The sequence below is a fragment of the Anser anser genome (assembly GCF_964211835.1).
Source record: "Anser anser genome assembly, chromosome: 30".
Lineage (NCBI taxonomy): Eukaryota > Metazoa > Chordata > Aves > Anseriformes > Anatidae > Anser > Anser anser.
This window is the reverse complement of record NC_139751.1, coordinates 191028-204641: the sequence shown is the minus strand read 5'-3', so window position 1 is coordinate 204641 and position 13614 is coordinate 191028. Positions and strand designations below refer to the sequence as shown.

Sequence of the window (13614 nt, the reverse complement as noted above, 5' to 3'; positions counted from 1 at the left end):
TACCTTCTCGATTAGGGTCACAAACTGGTTGTTGAGCAACTTGATGTCCTCCGTCTCCTGCTGCCGCATGGCTTGGAAGTCGGTGTCGATATCAAGGTGCACGGGAGCCAGGAGCCTCCCGTCGATGGAGAAGTAAGAGGAGCACTGGTATCCGCCATCTCCGTGGAGGCTGAGAGAGCTGTAGCCATTGCTGGCCACGCCGTTGGGGCTGCAGCGGCCCAGGCGATCTGGGGACGTGCTGGCTGCTTTTCCTCTGCTCATCTTCCCTGACACCTCCCAGGAGGAGAGGGAGCCACTAGTGAAGGCTTTGCAAGGGTTAGTCATGCTCAGCTTGTGGCTCTGCAGCTCTAGGGGAGGAGAGAGGAGGGAAGGGAAAAAAAAAAAAAAAAGAGATGAAGTTTTCTTGCTGCTGCTGCCTCAAAGGGAAGGAGAGTAGTGGCACGCTGAGGAGCTTGGTCGGCTAATTCCTGTCTCCTCAGCTCGTGGGTTGGCTAATAAATTACAAGCACCTGTTCTCCTATGTTCATTAAACGGAGGAGGGTGTAACCGTTGATGTAATCCAGATCAACCTGTTGGCTTCTCTTTTTTTTTCCTCCTCTCTCTGTACCCTCCTTTCTTCAGGAGCTTGTTTGTGTGGTGAGGGCATAGGCACTCGCAGCAAAAACAAATCACTCACAGGTAATTCGCCGGGCCCCAAGCGGCTGCTTTCCTCATCCTTAAATGGTGAAGAAAGCAGTCAAAGGAGCTGGGCTGCTGCAGGCTCGGGGAGGACGGCTCTGAGCCTGGCTGCTGCCATCATGCTTGGCTCACGGAGCCCGGGTTCAGCCCATGGCTGGTCTCCAGCCAAAGGGATTGTGATTTTTTTGGGAGTGGGGAGTGTTTGGCTGAGGAAATCATAAAGGAGTCAGAATTTGCTAAGGGCAGGAGTTTGGAAACGTGTCTCAAAGTCGTCATAATTAGACTTGCTCATGGTCTTCTGTTGACCACGCAGATGCATCACACAAGCTTCTGATGGTCTGAGTGTTTTAGGGATGATAGGTCTGGTCTGGAGACCCCGGGTGTGTGGGCCAAGAGTCCTTGAGGTCATTTGGTCATCTGCCTTGGCAGCAACAGGGGCCTTCAAAACCTGTAGACACCAAGCTGGATCTTAAAAGTGCCCATGTCCGTCTTTGACACCTGCGTTTCCCCTCCCCGAAAGCTGTGTAAAAGCTAACTTTGGAGACACCAAAAACCACTCTTTTAATAAATTCTAGCCTGCTGAGGTGGCACGCCCTTAAATACTTGTTTGGACCTAGGTGTATAAACCAACGTTGGACACGGCTCTCTTGAAAGTGTTTTCCTGCTTTAACTCAGTTTCTCATGTGAAAAAGCAGGACAGGAGAACACCCACTTCTGCCTCCTTTGCTTTATTAGCATTGCAGCGTTCTCAGGAAAGGGGATGGTCTTCTCTGCTCAAAATCTGCAATTTCCATTTTGTGGGAAAGCTGCTGTTTTACGGGCTGCTTCTGCCCTGCGTTGGAAGGCAAGCTGGGAATTTCCCTGCTGAATGAAGTGGGAGAAAGCTTGGGTCTGTCGCAGACCTGCTTCAACAAGAAACGTGTCTGATGATAGTAGGAGTTTTTTGGCTTTAAAAAGGCTTCACAGGGAAGCTGACCCATTCTGGTAGGGCTATCCTTTTCTTCAAGCGTAGTTTCAGTGCTTTGCCAAGAACAGTGTGCTTTCCCAGAGGCACGTCCATCTCGCCTCACATGTTTCCTGGGATAATCCATTTGAATACCGAGTCCCTCACTGAATGGATCCGTGTCAAATTTTCCACCTTAATCCCGATGCTTTATTTTGAGGATTAAAATAAAATATATGGTTGAGAGATGACAAAGCTCATGGCTCTCGCAAGGTGAGGTGAGATCTCATCGTGGGCTGCTCGTTTGTGGCTTTGCGGTTGCAGGCACATCAGTGTTGCTGATTAGCATCAGGTCACGGGGCCACGTGGCAGGTTTTTTGCTTCATCTTGTACTGAGGGCAGTTGTGATGGCTCCCTAGGAATGATCCCTCCAAGGGAAGGAGATAGAGGTGAAATTAAGCTAGTTCAATTTAATAGCAGCTGGGAGCTGTATTCTGCACGGAGCTAGGCTGGGTACTAGCACGATGGTGTTTTGCAATATCCCAGGGAGTGCTGCTGCAGAGAAAGCACTGCTGGTCACTGCGTTGGCAACCACATCTCCCTGAGCATCAGTCCCTACTCCTTTCTCCTGCAAGTATCGATCCTTTGTTTCCCTGTTATCTCTTTCTTGAAATGAAACTACTACCACTGGCTCCAGCCTGTAAGATCATCAAGTCTGGCTGAAATGGCATTGTGCAGTGCAGAATGTCAGGGCTTAAAACAACAATAATGAACTTTTGTCCAGACCTAGTTGTAACATTCTGGTTTTGGAGTCCTGGTTCCCGTATAGGATCATGTACCATATCCCATGTCCTCTCTGCTAGGTGCTGCTCAGGTGCTGGAGAGGGAGGTAGGATCATTCTGCCACAGAAAGATGCTGGAGGAAGATGACTTAGGATTAAAGCTCACTTTCATGCTTGGGAAAGGCAGGATGGAAAGCTATTTTCCAGTGGTAGCAATGGGGCCTCTCTACCCTGAGATGAGCAAGGTTTTTCAAAGCTCTGCCTCCTTCCAGAAGGACGGGTATAATTTGCCATAACCCTCTAAGGAAAGTGTTTGCAAGTGGTCATCTCTGCTGGCAGGTGATGTGAGGATATGTGGGAAGAGCTTGTAAAGAGAGGAGTAACTTGCTTTCTAACCTCTCCTTTCTGGGCACCAAGCTGAAGTTCCTGTGCTCCCACCTACTAGGCAGCGGGGTGAGATGGGGACCCAAGCTTGCCCCTTTATGGGAAGACAGTGCTGCTGCTGGCGCTAGGTCCTAGGGAACCCTGATTTCAGTCTAGTAAGGGCATTACTCCTCGGCAGTGCTACAGCAGCCCAATCCTGATCCTGAGATTGATACTGCTCTTTGGTCTTTTAGGCGCACTTAAATGCCTGTGACCCTGTTCCCGGGATGGAGAAGGGAGGGCTGCTTCACACGGTGTGCAGCCAAAGCCTCTCTGCGTGTTTCTCTCCCTTGCTGTCTTCCCTGCCCTGTGGGAGAGGCAGTGCTGAGTCAGGGTGTTTTTTCTCTTCCTGCTGATGTTCTCGATGCTCCTCCTCAGCCAGGTATTCGGTTCAATTTGGAAATGGCTGTTCTCCAAAATCTGGCTTTGAGATTTGGTGCCAGCCATGTTGACTGCTCAGCAAAACAAGCTGAAAAAGGATGTGAAGCAAGGGGGTTGGACTGGATGATCTTCAGAGGTCCCTTCCAACCTCAACCATTCTGTGATTCTGTGAACAGGAGAGGTGGAGATGTGATGAAGATGAGGTGGAGAATATGATAAAGGGTTCAACCACCTCCAGCCAACTGCTGTGTCCTGCTCCCGTGGTGTCATTGCCCGTGTCTGTGCAGCCTGGTCTGGCTTGATCCTGATCCGTTCAGATGAAGGAGCTACCACCCAAAGACGTTGCGTGATCTGAGGGTCTCCCATTTTGGAGATGTCTGCAGCAAGGCAATGCGTTGCTTCGAGCTTGCCGTGTGGTTGTTCAGTAGGTTGAGGTCTGGGGGTGGGCATGGGGCAGCTGAAACCACCATGGGGTCACTTGTGGGTGCTCTCTGTGCAGACAAACCTAGAGTCCTGTCACCTTTCCCTTGGTACATGGAGATTTATCCCAGCCATCTGGAAAAGCACCTTGTAGGGTTATTGGCTCAATATATGTATGCTTAGTGAAATAATTTATATATCAAGATTCCATAAGTAATTGCTGTTTATTAAGTATGGGTAACGTATGAAGCATGAACGGCGAATCAGCATTTGCCCCAAGGAATCAGAATGATTAAGGTTAAGCAAGACAGAGACAGGGCCAAGGGGTGCAGAGAGCCACGGAGGTAATGAGTGGGTCAGCAGGACTTGTTTAAGCCTTGTCAGGCACGCGAGGAGCGTCTGGAGTGGGAGCTGTGTGTATTGAGGCAAATGACACATCGCAGGGGAATGGCTGATACCGTGGCCACAGGTAGGACAAGGCAGAGCAGCTGCAGGTTCCTAGTTCCAGAGAGCCAAGTTTGGTCCCCAAAGCTTCAGGTTTAAAACCAAACCAACCAACCAAAAAAAAAAACAACAACATAGAAGAAGGTCCCTGATTGCTTTTGTTAAATTTGGCCGCTGGCTCTCATCCTGCGACAGCAAAGGCGTTTACCTGCTCGTAGGCTGGAGAATAGGTTCTGGAGACAGCCGTGGGGCTGCAGGCCAGCAGAGGTGGCTTTGTGGCGAGGGGCTTTGATCGCAGAGATGCCTTAGTTCAGCTGTTTCTCAGCCCAGCTCTGTGGTGCCTGGTGGAGAAGGGAAGGTGCCGGGCTGGGCTGGAGGCACGGCCAGAGCAGTGCTGTGGCAGGAGAGCTGGGGACATGCCAGTGACCACAGGGCTGCGTGCTAATTTGGGCCCACGTGTGGTTTGCCATTGCTTTCCTTGTCTGCTGCTGCCTAGCCCTGGGGGGACGGTGATGGGCACTGAGGGAGGCGCTGCAGCTGCCTTACCCATGCCGGATGGGGACAGCGTGGCTGGGCAGAGAGCTGCGCCCCGGCTGTGGGGCTTCGGGGATGCTGCTCGGGGAGCTTTCCCCAACTCCGCTTCATCCTTGCACTTCCCCTCTCTTTTCTTTCCGTGCCCATCCAAACTTCTGGTGTCGCATTTTCATTCTTTCCTCCTCCTTTCATTCCTTTATGTGCCTGTCCAAACCCATCCACATCCCCTTCCTCCTTCCAGCCTGGTGCCCCCTTCCCTCCTCTCTGATTTCTGGGTGCAACATCGAGTAGCTCTAACTGCCATCTAAATCACTTCCCCAAAAACAGACGTCACTTGCAAAGAATTTATAGAAGGGCTTGGAAGGCAGGACAGGACGTGCCCACATCTGCTTTGCACTCAGGTTTCCAACCCATCTGCTGCACTTTTGCTCATGTAGTTTCCAGGAAATGTCAAGTTTTGAAAGAAGAAAAAAAAAAAAAAAGTTGGGCTAATTAAGTGGTGGTGACATCACTCGTTTCTGCTCCGGTGCTGCAGCCTCTTCCCTTCCCGCCGTGCAGAGCGGCTGGGTGATACCGTCCGTGCCTAGGGCTCTCCCCTGGGCAACAGCATCCTATCATCTCCAGAATAAAGGGACGTGGTTTCATCTCAGAAACCGCTGCTTTTTCAGTCTGCTGAAGACTGTTCCAGAATCTGTGAATCTCCACGTGTCCTCAGCTGTCCATCGTCACCGGTCCCAGTGCCAACCAGCGGGCTCTTTGAGCCCACTCTTCAGAGCTCTGTCAGGAGCCTGGAGGTTGCCTGGCTCCTTTCTAATAACCTGTCCTGTTACTTTGGCAAATGGCTTCTCCTTTCTCCTTGTCCCTGCTTGTAAAAAAAGGCATAAACGAGACAGCGTGAGGATTTACTGCTTCGTGTTTCTCAATCCACACTTGGGCAAATGACTTCATTCCTTTTAGACAGCACCCAGTATCCACCACTCTGATTACAATCTGGCTCTGTGCTCTTGTGTCACTTTTAATTAGGCATTTTGTTTCTGCATTGTGTGTCATTCTCACATGGTTTGCAGCATAAATAATGATGCATTGTGTTTCAGTGGGTACTGCGAGCCTTTAGCTCTTAATGAGGTTGCATGGATATTTATGAAGCCATGTACCTGTTTTGCAACATGCAGGTTGCAAGGCTAAAACATGCTGGGATCTTTCTGCGGAGAGAGAGGAGACCTAAGACACCAAGGTGATAGTTGGTAGGTGGGCATCTGCCTTGGGAATTGCAGAAACCTGTAATTTTGCCCCAAGGTGGGGATTGTTGGCTCTGATCAGAGCAATCCCAGCCTGCAGCAGCTCCTCTCATAAAATCAGTGTTGCAGAAATTTAAAGGAAGCCAAAAAACCCTGATGAGGGCACATGAGGCAAGGTGTCTTTGGGGGTGTCTCATCCCTCTGCGAGGACTGGGGCTCCTGCTACTTGTGTCCTCAGGTGGGAGCCGTGGGCTGGGATCAAGGCATGATGAGAGTGGGAAAAGAAGGGGACGGTGTCACTGCTTGATGAGGCAGCTGTGGTAGCACAGGCTGGGAACAAGGAGATGTGGGACCCCCAGAAGATAGGGTGAGAGCTGCTTAAGCTGCCTTCTCCAGTGCCTCCATGCCCCTCACTTGCACCTGCTTTGTGCCTGCTCTTTTCAGAGGCCATGTGCCCAAACCATCAGGCAAAAGATCTCTTTTTACTTTTTTTTTTTTCCAGCTGGTTACATTAACTGCATCTCAGTCTCCCTTACTTCCCACCTTGTGCCACCAACACCTTTCTGGAATGAAGGCAAAGAAGTCATCCAGCCATGCCCACACCTTTCCACAGCTCTCCTCGGGGCGCTTTGTCGTGCTGCACGCTTTGTAAGTGATGCCACCCAGCGCTCCTCGGCACGGGCAGAGGCACCGGGCACGGCACGGCAGCTCCTGGTCACTGCTTGCTTGGCTGCAGAGGGGCAGTTGCCGTGTGCGTGGTTTTGGTGCTGTGTTACCTCTGGGGCCAGTTAGCTCCCGGACCTTCCTCTTCGCAGCTCAGCATGTGGTCGGGAGCTGCTTGCTGTCCCGACATGTCTGCAAGGGAAACTTTGGCACCAAATGGCGTGCCCTGTAGCGTAGCTCAGCAGGTTCGTACCACGCACGCTGCGCAGGCACGGGCCCAAGTCAGCACCTTGAGGCAGAGAGAGGAATCGCCCCCTTCTCTCGCTCCGTCTTGGCTTTGGAGGGCAGTTACGGTGTGGTACAGCTGGGCTGTGTGTGCACATGCAAAGGCCCCATGCATCTGCACGTGCGTGCGTGTGTGAGGATCAGGCCAGTGCTAAGCCCAGGAGGAAGCCTGTAATCCGTGTTAAATCTGGTACCTGATCTGATTCACCCTGATTTTAATTCCTGGGGTCAAATTCTACGCGACTGATTCATGCCTGGTGCATGCCTGGTGAATGCAGTAAACTGGGAGCTCAGTCCTGCCTTGAATGGCCCTCAAAAAGCTTTTCTATACCAGGTGAAGCTCTGCTCAACCCTCTCGCTGCAGGCAAAGGGCCGTGCGTCCTGCAGTATGTGGGAACAAAGCATCCTCAGCATCACGGAGAGCTGCTCCCAATCCTAGCACAAGCAGTGCTGTTTTGCCTTTTCTCCCATTTCTGCCAAACCTCTCTCCTCCCTTGCTGTCCTCACGTAACGTGGAAGCCTGCCACAGGCTGAGCTGGTGGCTGGTGGGTGGTTTTGGGGTTGCTGGTGGGTGTCGGGAGGGGCCTGGCTGGGTGCTGGGGCTGGAGGAGGTTTCTGTGAGCAGCCGGCATGGCCCTGGGTAGCCCCAGCTCCACGCAGCGCTGGGGCTGATCATCCCTCCCCTCCCACATACCCGGAGAGGCTCGCTTGGGTGAGATCACTCAGTGATGACAATAATAATTAGATGTAAAATTTATTGATTATGGCGATACATGACACAGACCTGCCACACCCTCTGCTGCCATCAGCACCCAGGGCTTGGCTCCCCGTCGGGTCCAAGGCTGCAGTCTTGCCCTTTGCTCTTACTGTAAAACCTGATACCAGGCCCTTAGCTGGGAAAGGACTAGAGGAAAAGGGGCTTTGCACTCTTCCTTTGGCTTTCATTTGGAAGTCGTCAGGTTTGTTATATTTAGGTTAAAAGGTGAGCTCCGGAAAGTTTTCATTAGACAGATGTTCTGCTGGCCAAGGTATAAATACTGCGATAAAATATGGGGCCAGTGTGGCAGCAGGCAGCTGGGAAGTACTGGAGCCCAAGTCATGGGAAGGGATTTTCTGTTTTACGGTCCTAGGACAAAGCACTTACATCCCCCTGAGAGCCGAAATGGCCCCTCTGGAGACAAAGGTTATCATTTAATCTTCATGATTATAGCTGTAATAAAATACTCATAACGAATTAATCATTTGAATATTATTTACCTTTGCTTTTCAGCTGTGACTCATCCATGGGGAGATCCTTCCCCTCCCTGGCTTTATCCCCTTGCCTTTGGTGACTCTTTCCTGCTTCTCAGCCTTTCACAAAACCGTTCGGGCATTCGCAGGCTGAGCTGCAACTTCCATTTTTGTGCACTGAGCACGTAAAATGCCTGCAGGTCCATGCGGGAAACGTCCCTGCTGCGGATGGCCCCAGTGCTCGGCCAGGAGAAGCTGCCTCTGGTGGTACAAACCACCCTCTGTAGCAGGAGAGCAGCGTGCACCAAATCTGCTGGAGTTTTTGCAATCTAACGTGCCGAAGATTCAAATAAATATTGACAGCCGCTCGTCTGCTGAGGCGTAGCTATGTGCTCAGGGAGCGGAGGGAGGCAATCTGGGTTTTATTCCTGCCTCTCCCACGGACTTCCTGTCTGCAGGACAGTTTATCTCTCAAATACTGCGTACAGCTCCATGTTGTTCTTTGTTGTTTTTCTTCCTTAGGAGCCTGTATTAGGCAACAGATCTGTTTGGACAGCTTTGATTTTGCGAAAGATCTTGGAATTTGTAATTGGGGCCAGAGGCTGCAGAGCAGCTTTGTTCCCACCTAGTCACCGGGGTGAAGATGGTTATTTGTATTGTGGTAGCTATTAAGACACCCAGTTGTCGTCCCTAATTAGGTTGTGCCAAGGGCTGTACAAACAAGGGTGATTGAGGATGGCTGTCATGTTGGAAGCTTCGTATTTTGGGAGAAGTCAGTCCTTAATCCTTCCTGACCGTGGAGACGGAGCATCAGTTGGTGTAAGCTGGTGTTGTGCCGCTGACTCTGCCCAAGCTGTGTCAGATGAGGCGAAATTTTGATAAGAGCATTTCTTCCTGGTGACTGTGCAAGACCGTTTCTCTCCTTCCCTGCTCCATTCGCTTTGCTCAGATTACAATGGCGTTATCCTTTAACCGAGGCGTGGATCAGGCCCACAGCCTCCTGTAGCAATGCAGAGTACTGCTGCGCTGCTGATACCCGCTCTGAACGGCGTCTGTTAGTTTGCAATTGAGTTAATTAAACAGGAACACAGGAAGATCTCACGCCACGTGCAATCTCATCGCCACAGGCTGTAGCAAGCAGGGATAGCAGGGAGAAACGTCACTCTCCAGCGGCTCAACGTGCTGGTCGAGGTGCGGCCTCCATGGGAAGGGTTAAACAGCTGATGGCTGGCTGGAGGCTGAAGAAGTACGGCTGGAGGAAGGACCACTATGTAATTACCCTGTATTTTTGTGCTGGCCAGCGTGTATTGCTGGCTTGAGATGGGTGGATTCTGCTCTGCCCCAGCGTGCCCGCTCTGTGCCGTGTGTGTACCTGCAGAGGTCAGATCGGACCAGCTGTTAGAAGCTGGAACTGACCGACAGATGCAACAGGCCAGGCTCAAAATGTTGTCGTGTGTCATTCTGTGGGGACAAAACTTGGGTTTTCCGTTCTCTTCTGAGAAACACCGTTTCCAGAAAAGCAGAGCCCAGCATTGGCAGGACTGGCAGTTTCACCTTGGCTCTGAGAATTGCAATATTTTTGTTTGTTTGCTTGTTTTCCTTGAGGCTCCTAGCTGCAGGAGTGACTCTTGACTTTCATGTAAAAATTATCCGTGTAATTATGATTATACATAATTATAGCTATATTTATAGTTATTCCTTCATGATTTCTTGTAATCATCAGATCTTGTAATTTGGGGGAGAGGGGAAAAAGCAGCTTTAAATGCATGTAAAGGAGGCTGGAGAGGGGAGAAAGTCCATAGCTTGAATGCCTCCCCCGTGCGTCAGGCACAGAGAGCTTTTGCTGATGCCTTCCCAGGCAGGATCCGTGCAGCCCGCCTGCACGGGCTGGGTGTGCTTGTTTGTCCAGGAGCTCGTGGCAACGGGCAGCAGTTCCCATAGCAGCAGCCGCAGCGCAGGGTGTGAACGCTCCTTGTGCAAACGGGGCAGGAGGCACACAGGGCTCAAGCCGGGGGACTGGGGAGCCCCACTGCTGTGCCGAGCAGGTGGAAAATAAAGCAGGGAGGATCCAGTGACAGCAGCTCCTTTGGGGGTGCAAGGAGCTCCGCTGGCAGCTGGTTTTGTGCCGTTATCTAAAAACCTTTGGGTTTGGGTTGCCTTTTGTGCGTTTCAGGTAGCAGGACTGGCACGGCCCGTTCTGGGCTCGAGGAGCTGCTTCCCAGCAGTGGATTACGTGGCCAGCAGCAGGCAGCGCTCCAGGAGCAGTGAGGGGCCGAGCCGAGGGCTTTCCAGCCAGGCAGGGTGAGGAGCAACGGTGAGGTGGTGAGGTGCAGCTCCTGGAGGCAGGGCAGGAGCTTGCTGGAAGCCTCGTTGTTAACACGGAGCTGGCTCTGTCCCCCTGGGCAAGCAGCCTCCGGCTGTTCCTGCAGGTCCTGTGGTGCCCCCCCTCAATACTAAGACTGCCCAGCCTCATTGCAGAAAGGAGAGGTGTAGCTGTGTAGTTCAGGTGAGACCCATCACAGCAGCTTCCAGCTCTGATGGAGATGTGACTTTGCCGTGCGAATGGTGCCAGTGCATGACCTCTGTGATTTGCGGAGGGCATTGGAGCAGAGTGAGGCCACAGGAGCGGTTCAAGGTCTCCAGAAAAGCCACTTGATTATGAAGAGTCTGAGGATTCATTTTATCCAACATAAGGCCAAGAGGGTGGTGACTTAACATTAACAGGAAAATCCTACCAGGTTCAAGGGAGCTGTTCCAGTGCTTCGGAAGTGGGCAGTGGCAGAAAATTAAAGACATCAATTAAGCAACCTCAAATTAGGCACAATGCCCTGAGTTATAGCAGGAGGGTTCCTGCTGCAGGGTAATGAACTGTACCAAGGTACCAGCCTCTGTAACAAATGAATCCTTCAAATCACCAGCCGCCGTCTTTTAGAAAAGTTGCTTTCAAGCTAGCAGGCGGATGAGCTGTGGCGTTAGTGAGCTTTATCACCTGAGTGACACAGGAAGTACAAATCTAATCCTTTGGGTTCAATAAGCACCATGACTTGTGTCTGGGCATCTGTACATCACATACAGTGCCTGCAGTTGGGGCAGTAAGAGAACAAGTTCCCTCTGGAGCAATCTCTCAATATTCCTATGAGTTGTTGATGACCTGGAGACTTTTATCACTGATGCTACTCTAGGAGCCAGCTCCTGAAAGGGGGAGCTGTGACTGCAGCGTGGGGGAGATCTTCAGCGTGGCAGCTTTATTGGCATTGCATTTGGGTGTTGTTATCGAGAATAACAGCTTGACGGTGTCGTTCTCTGATGGCACCATGAGTGCCTTGTCATTCTCTTCTGATACCCCAGTCATCAGACCACCAAAACACTGCTGGTCGTTAAGACACTAACTAATTTATGACTCAGTGCTGAAGCACTTTGGAGCAGTAATCACAAACTAGGACTGCGCTGTGCAAACACAAAACCTAAGGGCACTCCCTGCTCCAGAAAGCTTTCAAACCAAACATTGCAATCTAAGCACACAGCAAGAGATAGCCCACGGATATCGACTGAGGGTGAGGAAACGACAGACACTGAGCGGCATAATAACGTGTTCTTAAAACAATTTTACTCATTTGTAAAGACTTCTTCCTCTTCCTTTAGGATGTGGCCACATTTGATTCCCCCCACGCCCCGTTTCAGGGCTGGAATTTTAAACTCGGTACGCTTAATGAAGGATTTTCAGAGGGTTTTGTCACTTGTGACTCTGGTGAGCTTTGTGAGCGCTGGTGCACAGCGACAGGATGTTCCTGGCTTGGGTGTGCAGGGGCTGGCTTGTTGTCACACCAAGCAGAACAGTCACAGTGTCAAAGCATTCACTTCCCCAAAAGGGTGTTTAACCGGTCCATACAGTGTCTTCAGTGTTACCCAACCAGAATCCCCAGGGGTCATTCGAATGGGCTTGGAAGCATTTACTGGTCCCTGCGGTTGTGAAAGAATGCGGTGTTGTCATGGCATCTCAGCAACACAAAGAAACTCTGCCTGTGACAGCCAGGATCACAGGATCCTGCTTTGACTTAACCTGGCTTGAAACTGGATTTAAATGGGGAACGTTTGCATTGCAAGTTGGGTTGTGATGAGGAGGGGGGATCTAAACGGGCTAGCTGCAGAGCTGGGGAGCGTACACAAGCGTGGTACGTGAGGCTTTCCTGCTTCACTGGTGCACTGCCTGGGCTGCAAATGGTACAGAACAGAGAGCTTGAACTTCGAATGGAAGATAGACTCATCCTCACCTAAAATCAGTAGTGTTGCACGGTGGTAATTACGATTAGAAAAAATGACTTTTCATGGATCTGGCCCTTGATAGCACAAAGCAGGGTGAAGTTCAGCTCTCTGACTGCTGAACGGGTGTTTCCTTTGAGGCTGCTGGGAACAGCTTTGCCTTTATGATAGGTTATCTGACAGCAGGGTTGTATTTTACCTGGCTGGATTGCTTTCTGGTTTGCATGTCGTGTTGTGCAAAAGTCCTGTCTGCTGATGTAGGGGAGTTGAGGCTGGAAAGCAGCCTGATAAAATCCAGCAGCTAGAATTTGCCTTGGTGGGAGTTGTTCTTGCCTAGCTGTAGAACTCTTAAATGGTACTTTCAGATTCAATTCCCGTCCTCTCAAGACAACCCAGAGGAGTTGCAGGAAAGCAGCCTGTCTCTGTGAACTCAGAAGTATCTTGAGCCAAGTAACATAGCTGGAGACCTCTGCCTTGTTGCTGTCTGCATACAGATGAAATGAACCATAGCTGGTCTGCAGCAGCTATCAGGTCAAGTATAGCTGGGTATGTGTAACATGGAAGTTTGCTTTACGCTCAGTGAATCTTTTTTTTGATGATGGAAGCTGAGCCAGCTTTCAGGGCAGGGAGGAATCTTGCCTCATATGTCTCTGTCGGGCTCAGTCTCCCCCTTTCCCTTTTTGAAACAGAATTTCCTTTTCATAGCTGGGATCTCCATTCAATTTCTGTTCTCCCCGCAAAGAAGGAAGTACATAGTTTGAATGGGCTGTGGCCAGAAAATATAGCCAGCACTATCTTACTGTCCTGATGAGAGGAAGATCTGAAGGGTGACACATTCAGGCTAGCCTTTGAAATCTCCCGGAGGATTTATGACCTGATAGCAAAGAGTTCTATCCCGTCAAGGCTAGTAAAAATGCATAAAGCCTGTAAAACTGTTTTTTTATGTCTCTGCTGCTTCTGCATAGCAACGCTGAAGTTAAAGCAGAAATCTCTCCTTTTGAGTCTGGACTGGCACGTTGGGCATTTCCGCACGCAGGGTGCAACCCACTTAAGCCACCTTTATTTTAGAGCTAGCAGGAGAGAGACGATGAAAATGTGTCCAGGGTCAGCTGCAGCATATCTCTCCTGCTACTGCATTTTCCTGCGCGGAGCAGACTCGCTGGGCGCTGCTGGCAGAGTATGGTGTGTGTGTGTGTGTCCGAGGCTGCAGCTGGCTTTGGTTGATATTAAACTCAGCTGCACCTTATCTCCTTCCTGCTGTTGCACAGGGGGAGCTGCTTGCTCTGTGGTAGAGTCAAAAAATCAATGTACATTCCCCCTTTTCTCATTTCAG

At 50.8% G+C, this 13614-nt stretch overlaps 1 protein-coding gene across 3 annotated transcripts in view; it reads right to left on the bottom strand.

Moving 5' to 3' along the window:
- Window positions 1-13608, bottom strand: part of LOC310887971 (keratin, type II cytoskeletal 80-like) — a 28970-nt gene extending 15362 nt beyond the window's left edge. For 2 of the 3 annotated variants that reach the window (XM_083814265.1, XM_083814266.1), the window contains exons 1-2: window positions 8049-13608; window positions 4-347 (exon numbers count right to left, since the gene is read on the bottom strand). In XM_083814265.1, the coding sequence (XP_083670391.1) occupies window positions 4-347; window positions 8049-8076 (372 nt within the window). In that variant the 5' untranslated portion in view covers window positions 8077-13608. Of the gene's footprint in view, window positions 1-3 lie in introns of all 3 variants that reach the window. The other variant, XM_083814267.1, reaches the window with a different exon arrangement.
- Between the last annotated feature and the right edge of the window lie 6 nt (window positions 13609-13614).